The 19,577-nt window shown below is 40.5% G+C and overlaps 1 protein-coding gene across 5 annotated transcripts in view; it reads left to right on the forward strand.

The window, feature by feature from the left end:
- Positions 1 to 10,446, forward strand: part of Shroom3 (shroom family member 3) — a 300,611-nt gene extending 290,165 nt beyond the window's left edge. For all 5 annotated transcript variants that reach the window (XM_078021435.1, XM_078021437.1, XM_078021439.1 and 2 more), the window contains 2 exons: positions 6,770 to 7,042; positions 9,453 to 10,446. In XM_078021435.1, the coding sequence (XP_077877561.1) occupies positions 6,770 to 7,042; positions 9,453 to 9,821 (642 nt within the window). In that variant the 3' untranslated portion in view covers positions 9,822 to 10,446. The remainder of the gene's footprint in view (positions 1 to 6,769; positions 7,043 to 9,452) is intronic.
- The last annotated feature ends 9,131 nt before the right edge of the window (positions 10,447 to 19,577 follow it).

Genomic DNA, 19,577 nt, shown 5'->3' on the forward strand with positions numbered 1-19,577 from the left:
GAAGACAAAATCCCACTCCCAGGGTACGGAGGGGCACCAGGGAGAAGCTGTCTCCCAAACAGGCACATAATCCAAGCCTTACACCTAGTATGTACAAAATGCATGCTTGCTGAATGACATGAGAAAGGGCAGAACCCCGGAGTTGGATTGTACCAAGAAAAACGTCAGAAGTACACTATGAAAGATCACAGGTAAAATGACTGGGGTTTAATAAAGTTAAGCAAGTAGCTTGCCTCTTTTTGACCCTCAGTGTTCCTTATGAAACAGTGATGGTAATTCTTCACATGGCAGTTGTGGGGACAAAGTAACTAACGTACACTAACATGCTGTTTAAGCTCTAAGGTACAGGACGGCAGGATGCTCCTATCCTGTTCTCAGCAGAGAGATTCTTAAGGTGACACCCTCCAGAGATGCAGTGTTGATGCATCTTGTGTTTTCCACGTTAAGATGCTTGTTGTAAGCCGGCGTCTTGTTGCCAAGGGGGCTGGACAAGCACTTAGTTTTCCTAAACCAGCTACTTACGAGGAAAAGCAACTCACAATTGTTCTTTCTCTTTACCCATAGCACCAGGAAGATAGAAACTTGCCCCTTGGGTTTATCTGGTCCTACAGGGAGGGAGAAAGATGAGAATAGGATATTTAGTTGGGGAGGGTCCTTTGGACTGGTGCAGTATTATGGGTCTTCTGATGGATGGATGAACCATTGTAGGGAAGCCCAGAGAAACAGGACCTAATCCAGAGAGTGGAATCAAGGGAGGCTCCCTGGAGGAAATAAAACCCAAGCTCAGTGTTAAAGAATGTGTCAGAGGGAATCAGGACAAGAGAAAGGGGCCATTTAAGACCAAGGGAAAAACACTAGGCAACCCCAGAGAGATAGATAAAAAAGCAGAGAAGCATGCAGATAGATAGTGAAGAAAAGATACTTCAAGTAATGTGGAAAAATAATAAAGTCCACATAAATGGTAGATGACGAGGCCCTCAGGATCCACAGGGGCTAGAACGTCATGGAGATCACACAAGACTTTGTGTAAAATGCCGAAGTTCAGATTTTATCCTGTGGCAGTGAGAACTCTGTTATCAGTTTTGTGTTTGTTTTAAAGAACTACAAGTTTATAAATGTGTAATAGAATTTCCATTAGTATCACTTAACATCCGATTTGGAAACAAAATGAGCTTTAAATAATGATAGTATTGAAGGAATCTATTAATGTGTTCAGCATTAAGTTCAAAATGCAATTTTCTCTGCTGGGGGTGATGGCGTATACCTGTAATCCAAGTAGCTCAGGAGGCTAAGGCAGGAGGATCAAGAGTTCAAAGCCAGCCTTAGCATTTAGCAAGGCCTAAGCAACTCAGTGAGACCCTATCTCTAAATAAAATACAAAAAGGGCTGGGGATGTGGCTTAGTAGTTAAGTGCCCCTGGGTTCAATCCTTGTATTAAAAAACAAAACAAAACAAAACAAAACAATTTTCTTCCTAACATGTAACAAGCTTTTCCTAATAGTGGCTTAAGAATTGATGCTTGGTCAGTATTCTGAGGCAAAGTATAGGCTTCTACCTTTTGTAAAATAATAATTCATTATCTAATATTTAAAGTTATCAAAAACCTAAGATATTTCTAAGCATGAAACTGAGTAAAAACTATATCTTCACTCTTGACATTTTCACTGGATATGGAATTCTGAGTTGAAATTTTAGTTTCAACACTTTAAAAAGGTTGTTTCATACTGTTTATATTCTTCTTGCTTTCCATTGAGAAATATACAGTTATTTAAATATTTGCTTCTATATGCAATGGGTGTTTTCTTTGGCTTTTGGTAGTTTGATTATGATCTGTATGGACCTGATTTTCTTTGAGTTGATCCTGTTTGGAGTGTGCTGAACTTCTTGATTCTATAAATTTTTATCTTCCACCAAATTTGGGAGGTTTTCAGCCACTATGTCTTTATATATTTTTACACCTTAACCTCTCTTCTTCTCTTCCAGTCCAGTGACACAGTATTAGACCTTTTTATATTGACCAACAAGTCCCAGAAGCTCTGCTCATTTTTCTTTCTTTATGTCCTTTAGATTGGATCATTTCTGTTGGTCAGGGTCATGATACAGAAATGATGATAATCTCAGGACAGGGCAGTAATAGCAGTGAGAGACAGAGGAATTGATCAACAACAATAGAGGAAAAAGAAGCAAAAACAGGCAGAACCTGGTGACAGATTAGATGTGGGGGATGAAGAGAGGAAAGAGTCAAGGATGATTCCCCAGTTCCAGGCCTAGGTCATAACCGGAACAGAGAAAGCAAGGAGACCACTTTGGGGAGGGGAGAAGAGTTTAGTTGAAGAGGTTTAATATTGTTTCTAGTGTGTTATCCATTCTAGGCTGTTATCAGAAAGAATTCTGATAACTGGAACCAAATGCCTATGGATAAGATAACATTCTGGTCACAAGCCTTCCCAAGAAAAATGTGGTAAAGAACGATTTTGGGCAGAGAATGTGCTAGGGAATATTGGAAATGGCAGTCAAGTTCCCGTGATCTTTGCACTCTGATCAGGTCACTCTGCATGGGAAGCAGGTTTGATCCCGTTGCTGTCCCAGGGACAGACACTGCCCTAACTGTCTCTGATGGAATTCTGCCAAGGGCAGCAATAATATGCCGCAGCCTGGATCTTCCCATTTAAATCCAACACCACAGCCCACGAGGTAGAAATGGCTTTACCTAGCCCTCGTTATCACCTCAGTTCCACTCTGGTTCCATACCCCAGCCACTTGCCCAATCTTCCTATGTTATTCTCATTTGAGTGAAGAGTGTCCACAGAAGCCAGACGTGTTGGTAGTGACGATGCTGGCATACCATGGGCACAAGTCCCCAAGCAGAGAGAAAAGCTGGGTCTCCCCCTCAAGATGGCTACCCAAGCCAGTGCTGTGTGTCCTTCAGATGGTGCCTGATTTTATGACGGCACACACACATCCAAACCTTGAATATGAATGATACTTTTCTAAAGTGTCTGCACAAGCCTTATTTTGTTTGACCCTAGTGTTCCTATGAACTGTTTTTAATGTAATGATTAAAAGTATGAAACTTGGAGCCAGACAACCTGATACAGGTTAAGTCTGTTCTAATTGTAAGGACTTGGACAAGTTCAGTAACCTCTACCTGCCTCATTTTGCTCATCAGAAAAATGGGGATGATAATAGTACCTGTCTCATCAGGTTATTGTAAGTAGTGACTGAAAAGAAAAACAATGGAACAGTGTCTGGCATGGAGAAAAAGCTCAATACAACATTATTATTAGTCTTAGGTGTTATCTCCTTGCTGTAGGTCACTGAGACACAGAAGTCAAGTAACTTGCCTCATGGTGAGCTTTATGTCTGAGCCTGACTCTGACTCATAGTCTGTGCTCATCCTGAAGCTGTGAGGAAGGAGGGGAGGGCCCAGCAGGATATTTCTGCTTGCAGATGGGGAGGTAGGAGGGAGGGTCTGTTAAACTATATTTAGAGAAAGAACCCTTATAAATAGCATCTCATGCAGGCTGAGTTAACAGTTTATGCCAGATGAGAAGCTAAATGGACAAATGTCAATGATTTTACAAATTAAGTAGCTCCTAAGAGACTAGGGTGTCATTGACACATGCACACACACACCTGTCCTGTCCCTCACAGTGATTTCTGCTTAGTGTTTGTTTTTGAGATCTGCCTGGCAAAGAAATGACTGTAGTACAATCAACTTTCCCTTTATGTCCTCTTTGTTGCATATTTCTAATTTGCACATTTAAGAGCTTGGTGGGAAAAAGAAATTTTTTTCAAATACCATCCAAATATGCAGTAGTACCAGAAATGACAGAGATGCCCTCGTAGTTACCCTGTTTTAGTGTCTGTGGCTGAGCTGTGAGATACTGCAAGGCAGCCCAGCAAATCACTCTCAAAAGTCAGAATGCAGACTGGTTTTTCCCATCAGAAGCCTCCCCATACCACTCCTGGACATGTTTTTTCCTTCTGTTCTTTAGACTGTGGAACCTGGAATATACAGCAGGTTCCTGTGACACATTTTAGGATTCTGCCCAGTATTGATGTCTTTGAAAACCAAAACCAGTTCTGGAAGAGAAAGACCTAGTAGATTAGACTAGCCTGACCTCCAGTTGCTGTCCACGGTGGCAGGTCCTTTTGACCATCCTAGAGCATTGAACATGCCGATCTCTTGGGAGCCTGAGAGAGTTGAGCCAAGGTCAACGGATCTCAGGAGAATGAATTCTCCCCTCTATTCACCACTCACCCCAATGACTTTGTGTTTTTGCAGTGCTGGGGATTGAACCCAGGGTCTTCTGCATGCTAGGCAAACGTTCTACCAATGAACTACATCCTTGGCCCTGTCCCTCTTACATGTGAAGTCAAACTACTTGTCCTCCTGTTTCTGTTCATGTGCAAATTATTAATCATCACATTAGTCCCTTAAACTACCAGCCTCTGTGAGCCAAAATGAGAATTTTTTAAATGACATCAATTAAACTATTAAAAGTGGTTTGACCTCTTTCCAAGAATGACATGCAATGTTAATTTCAAAAGAAGTCATAAATGTTTAGAGGAATAATGGAGATCATGAGACTGTTGCCTTTTCTTTCTACAATTCAGGGTTTTTTTTTTAAAAAGGCATTTACTAGAAATTTTATTTCTCAAGATTTGGGGTTGAAACATGCTGAAGATTTGAATGAGCAAAAGGCCTTTTCTGAGCAGAGTAATGTTTTGCTCAGTTAACTACCTCTTTGAGTTTGGTAGCCCCGTTTTCTAGGAGAAGGTATCACCTGGTAATGTTAGCGTGACAAGCCCGGGAGCCAGACCCTACAAGATTAAAAACTCTAGGGCTGCCCTCATGTGGCCTCTTATGGCAGGCACTCTCACTGCCTGTCTGAAAAACAGGAACAGTGACATTTGACTTGCTTTGTTCCTGTCCAGTGAGAACATGGGGCAAGGTTGGTTTTCCCCACTGCTTTCCTTCCGGTTCCTTGCTCTTCTCTCAATTTGAACTTATCACAACAAAGGGTCATCACACCTTGCCAGGCATTTTAATGGTGGTACCTGCCATGCTGTCTTGCAGGCAGGTACCATAGCTGCCAGCCAGCAGTGCTTTTGGGGAAAACAATGGCATTTTCCAGGAGACCATAAGGAAAATTAAACAATTAACATTAGACATCATTCTCTTCCAACTGCATTTTTCTGGGCTCAGTCTTCAGGAGAGGAGTAAAATGCTTATACACTGGATATTTTTTTCCTACTAAAATTGTCTTTGACTTTCCCTGGTTTGTTAAGACAAGGACTATAACCCACGAGATGGTGTAGCAGGGGTGAATTTTGTAGGCATCTGAAGCCTTTGGAATTAGGCAGGTTAAGAGGGCCATGGGATGTCACCATTCAAACCAGAAGTTGAACATTTCAGAGACATGGTGAATCTAACATTGAGCAACCTCTAGAGGTTCAGGTGTAAGATGGGCAGTTTGTAGAGAAACAAATATTTCCCTGTAACACTGTCACTGTATTCCTGATGGCCCTCTGTGGTAAAGCAATAGTAGAAAAAAAAAAAAAAGTTGTCCGAACCCTTCAATTCTGCTAGACAGAAATACTGATATCTTTTTCTTTGTTGTTACCCCAATCCTTTAAAATGAAGATATATTTCAACTCAAAGGTTGTGACCTTGATTTTTAACCAGGCTTTTAATTGGAGCCACGTAATTTGGCCTTGAAGTGTTGAGTTTTAAGCTGGAAACCTTTTAGTGATCAATAAATTTAGAAGAAAGGACTGTATTCTTTTTCCATGTGGTCACCTTAGGCCAAGAGAAAGATGAAAGGCTAATGACAAAAACCATAGAGTCTAATTTCTGTTGCAGCAAAGTAGAAGACATTTAATGTAAATGAACTCAAAGAGTTGAAACTGCTAAGGCATTGACTTCATTCCTTCAGTTACATATATACTATTGTGCAGCCCTGTTTCTTAAGTATTGAAATTTAGAATTAGGTTGTCAGTGCTTTGATAAGGAGAGACAGTGAGGTGATGTAAAAAGAACAAATGGCTGACGCTGGAAAAGGTCACCATGCAGTATTTCTGATGAATGCACGAGAGTGGGCCCCCAAGTCAGGCTGGCCGGCACTCAGGGTGGCCCTGCCCGTGGTGCATGTGTCTTAGGACATTGCTTCACCTCAGTCTCGTATCCCCACTTGTTGTGTGTGGACAAGAGTCCTACAGTGTGGAGAGACTAGATGAGATAATCAGCTTAGTTTCTCTTGGTGCATGGGCTTATAGTAATTGCTCTGCACATGGTGACTGTGACTAACAGCTACTCCTCTCTCAACCCTGAACAAGTTTCTTCGGTCCTCTGACCCTTGGCTTCTCTATTTGTAAATCAAGAAGAATGTCTGCACTACCTGCCTGCCTACCCCACAGTATTGTTGAATCAGTTGAAAACCTGCCTTGAAAGGACTTTTAAATATTAGTTAACAAACCAGTTGGTAAAGCAGAGTGGTACATGACATGACACAGGGGAAAAACATGATCAGGCCATGTGTAGGCAGGTGCTGGCCTTTGGGACTGAATAGTTTCAGGAAAAACCATTGAAGACATTCAAGGGAAGGAAAGAATATTATGGCCTGCCATCCAGGAGTGGGCCTTATAGAGCAGGGGTGCATTGTGCTGAGCCTTGGAGAAAAGAGAAGCGGTGGCTGGAAGATGTGAATTCTCCTCCTCACTTTAACTGCTGCTGGTGATGTTCACTGTCTCTTTGTCATTATAGGCTGAGCTTATTGAAAGCCTCACCCACAAGCTGGAGACGCTCCAGGAAGCCAAGGGGAGTCTGCTCATGGACATCAAGCTTAATAATGCCTTGGGAGAAGAGGTGGAGGCTGTGATCAGTGAGCTCTGCAAGCCCAATGAGTTTGACAAGTACAAGATGTTCATAGGGGACCTGGACAAGGTGGTGAACCTGCTGCTCTCCCTCTCGGGGCGCCTGGCCCGTGTAGAGAACGTCCTTAGCGGCCTTGGTGAAGACGCTAGTAATGAAGAAAGGGTATGTGGCCTAGCAACTCAGTTCAGCAAGTTTTCCCTCTGAGCACACAAATGTAAGAGCGGTGCTATTAGACGAGATCCCTTCTCTCAAGAAGATAAAATAGAACCAGGTGCACCAGCACACACCTGTAATCCCAGTGGCTCTGGAGGCTGAGGCAGGAGGATTGCAGGTTCAGTCTGAACTTAGCAAAACCCTGTCTCAAAAAAAATAAAAAGATCTGAGGATGTGGCTCAGTAGTTAAGCAGCCCTGGGTTCATAGTTAAGCACCCCTAGGTTCAATCCCTGGTTACCCCTGCCCCCCACCCCGCCTAGAAAAAGATGATGATAAAATCGCTCTAGAGCTAGGAGGGAATAGATGACCAAGGTAGAAGGTGGCATCTTCCATGCCAAGATGTGATGAGGCTGACACTTAAGGCTCAGAGACTGCTGAGCCTCAAGTGTAAAAACACCAATGCTGGGGTTTATTCCCTCCCCCACCTCCTCCTTCCTTTCTTTCTAGAACAAGATAAAAGCAAGATGATAGATATTGACATTTAATAAATAGAGACAACAAAACTGTTAGGCATTTTGAGGGTGTACTCGGGTGTCTCCACCATACCCAGGTCTGGAAGGAAGAGGACAGGTCACAGCAGTGTCGATCTCATTGGATAAATGCACCAGATGTTCTGTGTCACGCACTCTGAGCTTACGTGCTTTCTGTGTGCTCTCCCTGGATCCTTACCATACTATATCAGCATCGGTTTTTATTAAGAAACCAAATTTGACGCCTTGGGGTTGTTTTCTGGGAGGAGAAAGATATTTATAAGATAAAACTTTTAACTTTGTACTTTTCCCCGCCAGGCATTATTATGTAAGATCTGACAGGCTGTTTAGGAGGATTTAGGGCAAATACACATGAGCCTCTGATAATCCTAAATAAGCTAATTGGTACTGAAGGATATTTAACTGATCTTATTTCTTAACTAATTTACATTTTAATTTTTCTCAATCACTTTGGTCTGAACAGCCTGAAAGAATAAATGCTAATTTTTTAAAATTTAAAAACAACATTCATGTCAGTTTGTTAGATTTTTAAAAAGAAAAGAAAAAAGCACATTAAAGATTTTCATAGGCTGGGTGTGGTGGTGCATGCCTGTAATCCCAGTGGCTCAGGAGGCTGAAGCAGGAGGATCACAAGTTCAAAGCCAGCCTCAGCAATTTAGGAAGACCATAAGCAACTTAGGAAGACCCTGTCTCTAAAATATTTTAAAAGGGCTGGAGATGTGGCTCAGTGGTTAAGCACCCCTGGGTTCAAGCCTTGATACTTTGATACAAAAAAAAAAAAGATTTTTACAAAGCATATTTAGCTCTGATGAGGTATGCTACTGCTAGTTGTGGTGGCACACACCTGTAATTCCAGCTTCTCAGGCGGATTACAAGTTTGAGGCCAACCTCAACAATTTAGCGAAGTTCTGTCTCAAAATAAAAAGGGTTGGGGATGTAACTCAGTGGTGGAGCACCTCTGGGTTCAATCCTCAGTACCAAAAGAAAGACAATAAAGTGTGTTACCCTACCTTTGCGCTTGTGCAAGAAAGTCTTTTAATATGAAATCAATATCCTTGATGGATTTCTCTCATTTTCTTTCTAGAGACCTGAAAAAGAAACCTGAAAAAAAATGAAAACTGATTTCTTTAGAGATGGGAAATATAATAGCCCAGTTGTCATTTTGGATTAGGAGAGGTTCTCAAACTTTAAAAAATTTTCAAAGTACCACCATGAAATCCTGTTAAAATAAAACTTCTGGGCTCTGCCAGGTGCAATGGCACACACCTGAAATTCCAGCAGCACAGCTCTGGAGGCTGAGACAGGAGGATTGTGAGTTCAAAGCCAGCCTCAGCAAAGGCAAGGCACTAAGCATCTCAGTGAGACTGAGTTTTGTATCTCCAAATAGGATACAAAAAAATAGGGCTGGAGATGTGGCTCAGAGTACCCCTGAGTTTAATCCTTGGTACCAAAAAAAAAAAAAAATCTTCTAGGCCACCCCCACAGTTTTTGATTCAGCAGGTGAAATTGAGGCTGCAAATTTGCATTTCTAACAAGTTTCCAGGTCTTCTGCTGCTGCTGACCTAGCAGCCACACTTGAGAAACATTCTGGCACTCGAGGTACCTTGCTGATTGCCCTTTAAAGCCCATGGCCAGAAAGTCAGGTCATTACCCCAGCCAGCTAATGTAACCCCTCTCAACCTGAAGCTACCAAACCACTGTACCAGGGAGAGAGCTACGTAATGTACAGCCTAGGGGTGAGATGTTGATTTTCAAAACATTATTCTCCTAACAACAATTGAAATAAAAACCGAACAACTGAAGTAGAAACTTGATTTTGCCGTCCTTCCCTGTGCCCTTTGCTGATCTGTCCGTTTTGCCCTGACAGAGCTCTCTGAACGAGAAAAGGAAGATGCTGGCTGGGCAGCACGAGGATGCCCGGGAGCTCAAGGAGAACCTGGATCGGAGGGAGCGAGTGGTGCTGGACATCCTGGCCAATTACCTCTCGGAGGAGCAACTCCAGGATTACCAGCACTTCGTGAAAATGAAGTCGACACTCCTCATCGAGCAGCGCAAGCTGGACGACAAGATAAAACTGGGCCAAGAGCAGGTCAAGTGTCTGCTGGAGAGTCTGCCCTCGGACTTCACTCCCAAGACCGGGGCCCTGGCTCTGCCCCCGGACCTCACCAGCGAAACGACTCCTGTTGGGGGATGTACTTTCAGTGGCATTTTTCCAACATTAACCTCTCCACTTTAACCTCTCCTAAAATACCCCACCAAAAGATCCCGGCTTCTCTCAACACTATTTAATCTGAAAAAAAAAAAATGTTTCAGTACAAACCACTGTATAAACTACATGGGTTATTGGGGCTTTCCTGGATAAGAGGAAGAAAGTTCTATTCAGGAAGAAGCCTGGTTTTTCCTTCTTGCCCTTCATGATTCATCTTTTGAGAGCTTGAATGCTGCTGGAAACTTACCCCTTTCTATTGTTACTTTGTAGTAGAAAGAAAGTTAATGAAACTGTGAGGACTGGTTGGAGGGTGTTGATTGCTCGTTTAGGTTTCAACTGGCTGAGGTGACATAGATTAGTGTGTCACCCTCAGGAATGTATCCACAGTGGCCTTTCGTGCTGGTGGGCAGGGTACCCTGACGGCAGGGTGCAAGTACCATTGATGAAGGGTCTGCGACACAAAGCCTTAAAAAGTCACAGGTTGAGAAGAAACTTGCAAAACCTTGAACATTGTTATTTATATTTTTAAAAATGAAAAAGATCATTATGTTTGTGTGCTAACCACTTATTTGATTCTATTTTGTGGTGGATGTAGACGTTCACGTCTGAGCTTTGTATTTTGTGAAATAATGAAGAATTCCAAAGATAGTCACATTGAGCATGGAAACGGTTTTTTCTTACACTTTCGTCCTGCCTATCTGATTTTTAAAAATACAAGTAGACAGTCTACACTAGCCTTAGGCTGAGGACTGGGGAATCCCAGTTTCCATTGCTGCCAGGTATCTACATTTCCTCTGTCTTAAACAGGACACACACGCGCGTGCACACACACACATGAACACACACTCACAGCTTCCCCAGCAGGAAGGCTCCATGCAAAGTGGTTGTCACAGCACTCCCAGCATTTCCTGTCATTATCATTATGGGGGTGACAAAGCTAAGTGTTATTAATAAGGACAATACTCCAATAATAGGAACCAGAGGAAGAATTCTGAAATCCAAGCCAATGCAAAACTGATTCATGCTGCCCTCCTACACATTTTTTTTTTTTTTTTAGATGGGGGTCTTGCTAAATTGCTCAAGTGGGCAGTCAACCTTCAATCCTCCTGCCTCAGCCTCCTGAGTAGCTGGGATTATAAATGCATTGATGCTTTCCTTTTAAAGTAAAGTTTTTTCTAAAATGTCCAACCTAGTCATTATACTTTTTATTAAAAAACTTCCTCCTTAACCTCTGAAGATTGATTCTGCACTATCACGTTTCAATAATGACACCTCAGAGGGGTTCTGTAGCCTCTGTTGGGTTTTGTTGTTTTTCTGGTTGTTCAAGTTGTAAGCTGTCCAACTGGAAGGATGAGAAGGAGGTGAGGGGCCAGGAGCAAGGCTCCTCAGAGCCACTGGGATGGCAAAAGCCTCATATACTTTGAGCAGGTGGTACATCTGAGCAGTGCTGTTGGTTGGTTGGTGTTCAGTCTGTGAGAAAAATTCTGAAATAAAAACTGTGCACCCAACTGGTGGCCACTTCTGTTCACTTGGACTTGCAAGTACCATACAAACCAGTCAGAAAATCCAGAGAGTAAAATTTGTAGGTTAAAAAAATGATGAGGCTGGAAGTGGTGCCACATGCCTATAATCCCAGCATCTCAGGAAGCAGAGACAGGAGGATCATGAGTTCAAAGACAGCCTTAGCAATTTAGCGAGGCACTAAGCAACTCAGTAAGACCCTGTCTCTAAGTAAGATACAATATAGGGCTGGGGATGTAGCTCAGTGATTGAGTGCCCTTGAGTTCAATTCCCAGTACTAAACAAAACAAAACAAACAAACCAAAAAACAAAAAAACAGAAATAATGAGGATACCAAATGCTCCTTTTTGTCTTACTATGTTTTAATTATTTCATGATATTTTGTCTTCTGGTTAAGAATATCAATACTATAGTTCTGGGGGCAGGAGTTGTGGCTCAGTGATACAGCACTTGCCCAGCATGTGTGAGGCACTGGGTTCCCATTCTCAGCATAGTGCATAAATAAATAAACAAGGTTCATTGTCAAGGCTCATTAAAACTATATTAATGGTCTTTACTAACTTAGAAGCAATAGGCCAGAAGTTTCTTACAAGCAATCAACCAAAGCTATTGCTTCATACTTTGGAGTTTATATAATGTGTCACTCCTTTGACAGCATCTTGTTTCCCAGGAATGTTTTCAAAAGCTTCTCTTATATCAGAGCTCCAACTCTTAGGAAATCAGTGGCAGCAGCCACACTAACAATCATTCTGAAATGAAAACTGTGCATCCAACTGACATCCATCAGACTTAGGCCAACCCAGGATCCTGAAATCAACTCCAGTTTGTAACTGTGTGTGTCTGGATCCTTGCAGTCAGACCAGATTGAAACCAATCAGTGAATGTCTACAGATGTTCTGTTCTTAATGAAATTCCTCAGAATAATTCTAGGGCTCCCAGCTCCCAGCAGCTTTAAGGTTATTCTTCAGGATGTGACTGGGGAACATTTTGCATGGTCAGTCTTTCTCCACGACTTTTCTAATCCATTCATGCAAAAGTAACCCCCTCTGTAGAGTGACAGGTATGCTGCTTGGCATGCCACAAGCTTATGACCCTTCCAAAATTATATCCTTTCTTTTGTTACACTGCAATGGTGTTCCCTTGTTATATGAAGTGTGTGAGGTAGTAAGTGGGACTTCAAAATCTAATTCTTAGGTGGATGTGGTATTTATTAGAATGGGACTTGACTTCAGTACTTTGATGAAATCACTCATCCAACTTTCAGAGTTTACTTTTAAATACTTTGAGCTAGAAAAGAAGCCTATGCCTTTATCCTTTTTCTATTTTGCATTCTTTTCAAACTATTAAATAATCATTTACAGCAGAAGCCACCCATGTTCCTCCTAACAATATTTTAACATGATGTCAGGTGACAGCACTGTGAATGTTCATAGACATGAATTTCAGAGAGACACTTCCCATTACAAACCAGGTGGGTTAGTCTTGCAATACTCCAAATAAGGATGATCCACAAACCTGTGAAGCTCCAGGAAAGTACAGTGACCTGCAACAAAAACAGATGGCCTCTACCTTCTGGGCCACTTGAGAGGTTCCTGGGCCTGTTGCTACATGTCCCCTTTGACTCAGCCTTTTCTCATGCTGTTTTCTTGTGGTGGCTGCTAACCCCAAAGAATGCAGGAAGGAGCCATAGTGAAGAGTGTCCGAGTTTCTCTAAGAGACACTGCTGAAACCAAACGTATTTTCCTTTGCTCCAGGGGAACATTTTAGGTTTTGTTTTGCACAGCTGGTTTCCAGACTGGAAGATTGGCAAGTTTCGGTCAACCCTTAAGAATCAGTGACTGCCTTTGAGCTGAGGAGTGAAGGCCTGAGGTCCTTTGAGGGACTCACAGGAGAAACAGCCGGGATTCTCCCACTTCCCTACTACTCCATTGTTAATATATTATCTAAGATAACTAGAAGTTTTAAAAGTAAATACAGACCTTGAGCTTTACCTTTAGACATACATCTTATTCAAGCATCTTTTATGCCGACACTGGGCTTTTGTCTGGATACCCAAGAACATGTTGACATTTTATTTTTATATGGTTCCAAACTTATTCTCTTTAGTTTTATTATCCATGATATTGCAGGCTTTATTTTGTTACTTTGGAATTTTTTTTTTCTCTTTTAGAACAAAATGAGTTTTATTCACCTTACTGTTAGAAAGAAAGGGGAAAACTTCAACCAGAAACAACAATTCATTTCCCACAAGGTTTAACAACATGATCAGGAAAATGTGAAGTGGGACAAAGTATGTATTGTTGCCTTAACTCTAGGATGAAGCGTGGAATAAAATGATGAAAGTCATTTTCATATCAGATAAGGACACATGAACAGTCTTCTAGTTTTAGACAAAATCTCACTTTTCTTATGAGAGCTCATTTGGACAGTTTAAATCCTGGTTTCTTGAAGTATGGTCAAGTCTACTGCATCAGAATCCTTTGGAATGCTTGTTAAAAATACCACTTGCTGGGGCTGGGGTTGTGGCTCAACGGTAGAGCGCTCACCTCGCACGCCCAAGACCCTGGGTTGGATCCCCAGCACCACATAAAAATAAATAAGTGGAATAAAGGTATTGTGCCCAACTACAACTAGAAAATAAATATTTAAAAAAAAATACCACTTGCTGTGACACATCCAAGTAGGCCGGGAATCTGCATTCTAGTAAGTTCCCTGGTCTATTCTGCTACACAGTCACATTTAAGAGCCACTGGTGGGATCATTCACACAATCTCTATTGCTTATGATCACAAGACTAGCATAGATTCATGTAATAATCCCAGAAGAGTTTTAATTTTTTCCCCCACAATATTTTATTTTTATGTGGTGCTAAGGATCAAACTTAGTGCCTCACATGTACTAGGCAAATGTTCTACCACAGAGCTACAAACCCAGCCCCAAGTTTTAATTTTTAATAAAAAATAAAAATCTCAAATTCAAAGTCAGTGAAATTTACTCCATAATCCACAAAATTATAAGTTGATATTTTATCTAATGTCTTTTTGTAGCCCCAAGGTAATGATAGGGATTTCTCCCTTGCTTACTCTTCCCTAAATCTGTTTTAAATTTTCAAGAAGCTAAGCACTTGGGCTCAATTGCACTAATTATTTTTCCTTAGAAAGAATTAGCTTATCATACACTGTCAGTAATTTGAAATTCTGCCCTAACTGCAATAATCACCACTGTCCTTTTCAGTGGGGACTTAAGATTTCTGTCACTTTATCACAAATCCCATGCTACATATGAGTTAGAATCTCTCTTGGCTTTGATTGGACAATCTAGCTCATGAAAAAGAGTGTGTCAATTTCCTTTGAGAAGTGAAAGGAGCTCACTACTCAGTTTCAAAACCCTAAAATCAAAATTAGCAAAGAAAAAAGTTGCAAAGGAAGAAACAGGCTCACTTATTTCTACTTCATGTTATAAATTCTTGATGAGTGAAAAGGCAGCTGCATTTCTTACTAAAACATCAGTATTGGTATTGATTTACATAGTGGGACTAACAGGGGATATTTACATCATACAAGGAAATTCTATATGGTCACATTCTATATGACCACAGCCTATAAGGAAATTCTATATGGCACCCTACAGTATCCAAGGAAAGAGACTTGGAAAGGGGCCCCTCCCTAAACAGGCTCAGACCTCCTTGGGAAACTGAGCTTGGCACACATAGAAGGGAAGGTGGCTGATTTGCCCAGGCTAGACATGGTATGCAGTTCCTGGGCAAGCCATCCTCTAAAGTACAGGCAGGTACCATCCATCCACAACTAACAGCCTGGCAATGCGCAGGGATTTGGGGCCTTCGAAAAGGGTGGGAACCCTTTGGGATGCAAATGATCTGACGAGTCAAAGAGCCAGTGATGGCATTAAGCCTTTGGGACACTGAAGCAAGCTAGAAATCTTTCAGGGCTGGGGAGAAAGTTATTACCAGGCTGAGTTATCACACATTCTGTGTGATACATGATTGGGGCAGAATTCCACCAGGTGGCCTCATACCCTCACCACTGACCCACCAGGTATTAACCACAAACATCAAGGACATGATCTGCAGTTCACAATGGCTTAACGTAGGGTCTTTTGACTTTCCAATAGTACAAAGCATATCCATACAACCATTATTTTTCACTTTCAAAATTGTATTCAGTAAATTACATGACATAATCAACACTATATTATAAAACAGGAGTTGTAATAGATGATTTTGCCTGACTGTAAGGCTAATGTTCTGAGTGTGAAGGTAGACTAGGCTGAGCTGTGATGTGTTAAATGCATTTTCAACTTATGATAATATTTTTCAATCACATTGGGTAAAATGGTAAGTAAGAGCCATCTGTTGTCCTTTTCTTTCTTCCTGCCCCTCTAGCGCCCTCTACTGAAAAACCTACAATGTGTTCACTGAAGGGTGAACTTGGAGCAGAGAGGCCATAGATTGATAACCAAAACAGATATGGTCTAGATTATTACCCTTGCTTTATATTCTAGAATCATAAAGAACTTTATAGTTATTGATTCTGTAAGAACCACTTCTCAGACAACAAATAACAATGGGTATCAAATGGACAACACATCTCTTCAAGGAGGGGTCAAAAGGAAAATGTTTAAGGCCAGGGTTGTGGCTTGGTCGTAGAGTGCTTGCCAGCATGTGTGAGTCACTGAGTTCAACCCTTAGCACCACATAAAAATTGATAAATAAAATTTAAGAAGGTATCATGTTCATCCACAACTAAAATAATATTAAGAAAAACAAAAGGAAAGTATTTCTAATTTGTTTTCTTTAGATGTGATGCAGGCATCTATATTACCCAGAATACCCAAATCAATAGAGTCAGAATGTGGCCTATTTATTATGACATATTAGTTTTGTGTCTATCAATATATCTCTTACTGCTAAGTTCTATCTTCATATCCTTCTCTGTATGTCTCTACATCTCTCTTGGTATGTTTCTGTGTGTTTTTGTCTATCTCGACTTCTACCTTTGTCATTTTCTTGTTCTTTTCCAATTATCTATGTGCAACTTACAAAGGAGAAAGTGAGAATGAGAAGAGGAAAAAAAAACAGAGGGAAGACCTTAATCAAGTGAAGAAGATGCATTTTTTAATTGGAGAGAAAAATTAAGAATTTCACCCCATTCAAGCTAAGAAAGGTACCTAAAAGAAGATTTTTGCAATATCATTTAAATATGTAAGAGTGAAAAAGGACTATTTCCCTTTCTAATTAAAATGGAATGTAAGAATTGTCTTTGTTTTGTAGAATAACTGAGTTATAATAAAATGAAATAACTCAACAAAGAGGGCTCATAGGCAATGGAATGACACTTTTTTTTTTTTTTTTTTTGATTTAAACTATAAGGAAGTTTAATCACAAGGGCTAGAGTACATAGTGAATCTGAACATCAAAAGCCATGTGAGGAACCTGGTACATTTAAAAAAATAGTTATCAATGGACTTTTATTTTACTTATTGATATGTGGATTTGAGGATTGAACACAGTGACTCAACATGCTAGGCAAGCACTCTGTTACTGAGCTGAAACCCCAGTCCTAACCTGATACATTTTTTTTTTTTATTGGTTGTTCACAACATTACAAAGCTCTTGACATATCATACTTCGAACAATAGTTTCAAGTGAGTTATGAACTCCCATTTTTACCCCAAATACAGATTGCAGAATCACATAGGTTACACATTCACATTTTTACATAATGCCATACTCGTGACTGATGTATTCTGCTACCTCTCCTATCCTCTACTATCCCCCTCCCCCCATCTTCTCTTTCTATCCCATCTACTGTAATTCATTTCTCTCCTTATTTTTCTTCCAATTTCCCTCACAACCTCTTTTATGTAGTTTTTTATAACAATGAGAGTCTCTTTCCATTTCCATGCAATTCCACTTTTCTCTCTCTTTCCCTTCCATCTCGTGCCTCTGTTTAATGTCAATCTTTTCTTCCTGCTCTTCCTCCCTACTCTATTCTTAGTTGCTCTCATTATATCAAAGAAGACATTTGGTATTTGTTTTTTAGGGATTGGCTAGCTTCACTGAGCATAATCTGCTCTAATGCCATCCATTTCCCTGCAAATTCCATGATTTTGTCATTTTTTAGTGCCGCGTAATACTCCATAGTGTATAAATGCCACATTTTTTTAATCCATTCATCCATTGAAGGGCATCTGGGTTGGTTCCACAGTCTAGCTATTGTGAATTGTGCTGCTATGAACATCGATGTGGCAGTATCCCTGTAGTACGCTCTTTTAAGGTCTTCAGGGAATAGACCAAGAAGGGCAATAACTGGGTCAAATGGTGGTTCCATTCCTAGCTTTCCCAGGAATCTCCATACTGCTTTCCAAATTGGTCGAACCAATTTGCAGTCCCACCAGCAATGTATAAGAGTACCCTTTTCCCCACATCCTCGCCAGCACTTGTTATTATTTGACTTCATAATGGCTGCCAATCTTACTGGAGTGAGATGGTATCTTAGGGTAGTTTTGATTTGCATTTCTCTGACTGCTAGAGATGGTGAGCATTTTTTCATGTATCTGTTGATTGATTGTATGTCCTCTTCTGAGAAGTGTCTGTTCAGGTCCTTGGCCCATTTGTTGATTGGGTTATTTGTTTTCTTATTGTCTAATTTTTTGAGTTCTTTGTAAACTCTGGATATTAAGGCTCTATCTGAAGTGTGGGGGGTAAAAATTTGTTCCCATGATGTAGGCTCCCGATTTACTTCTCTTATTGTTTCTCTTGCTGTGAAAAAACTTTTTAGTTTAAGTAAGTCCCATTTGTTGATTCTTGCTATTAACTCTTGTGCTATGGGTGTCCTGTTAAGGAATTTGGAGCCTGATCCCACAATATGTAGATCGTAGCCAACTTTTTCTTCTATCATACGCAGAGTCTCTGTTTTGATATCAAGGTCCTTGATCCATTTTGAGCTAATTTTTGTGCATGGTGAGAGGAGGGGATTCAGTTTCATTTTGTTGCATATGGATTTCCAGTTTTCCCAACACCATTTGTTGAAAATGCTATCCTTCCTCCATTGCATGGTTTTAGCCCCTTTATCGAATATAAGATAGTTGTAACTTTGTGGATTAGTCTCTGTATCCTCTATTCTGTACCATTGGTCTACCCGCCTGTTTTGGTACCAGTACCATGCTGTTTTTGTTACTATTGCTCTGTAGTATAGTTTGAAATCTGGTATTGCTATACCACCTGATTCACACTTCCTGCTTAGAACTGCTTTTGCTATTCTGGGTCTTTTATTTTTCCATATGAATTTCATGATTGCTTTATCTATTTCTACAAGCAATGCCATTGGAATTTTGATTGGCATTGCATTAAACTTATAGAGGACTTTTGGTAATAACGCCATTTTGATGATGTTAGTTCTGCCTATCCATGAACAGGGTATATCTTTCCATCTTCTAAGATCTTCTTCTACTTCTCTTTTTAGGGATCTGTAGTTTTCATTGTATAAATCTCTCACCTCTTTTGTTAGGTTGATTCCCAAGTATTTTATTTTTTTTGAGGATATTGTGAATGGAGTGGTTTTCCTTATTTCCATTTCAGAGGTTTTGTTGCTGATATACAGAAATGCCTTTGATTTGTGCGTGTTGATTTTATATCCTGCCACTTTGCTGAATTCATTTATTAGTTCTAGTAGTTTTTTTGTAGACCATTTTGGGTCTTCTAGGTATAGAATCATGTCATCTGCAAATAGTGATAATTTAAGTTCTTCCTTTCCAATTTTTATGCCTTTAATTTCTTTCGTTTGTCTAATTGCTCTGGCCAGTGTTTCGAGAACTATATTGAATAAAAGTGGTGATAGAGGGCATCCCTGTCTTGTTCCTGATTTTAAGGGGAATGCCTTCAATTTTTCTCCATTCAGAATGATGCTAGCCTGGGGCTTAGCGTAAATAGCTTTTACAATATCAAGGTAAGTTCCTGTTATCCCTAGTTTTTCTAATGTTTTGAACATAAAGGGATGCTGTACTTTGTCGAATGCTTTTTCTGCGTCTATCGAGATGATCATATGGTTCTTATCTTTAAGTCTATTGATATGGTGAATTACATTTATTGATTTCCGTATATTGAACCATCCCTGCATCCCAGGGATGAATCCTACTTGATCATGGTGCACAATTTTTTTGATGTGTCTTTGTATCCGATTCGCCAGAATTTTATTGAGGATTTTTGCATCTAGGTTCATCAGAGATATTGGTCTGTAGTTT

This window comes from Ictidomys tridecemlineatus, chromosome 9 (genome assembly GCF_052094955.1).
Source record: "Ictidomys tridecemlineatus isolate mIctTri1 chromosome 9, mIctTri1.hap1, whole genome shotgun sequence".
Taxonomy (NCBI): domain Eukaryota; kingdom Metazoa; phylum Chordata; class Mammalia; order Rodentia; family Sciuridae; genus Ictidomys; species Ictidomys tridecemlineatus.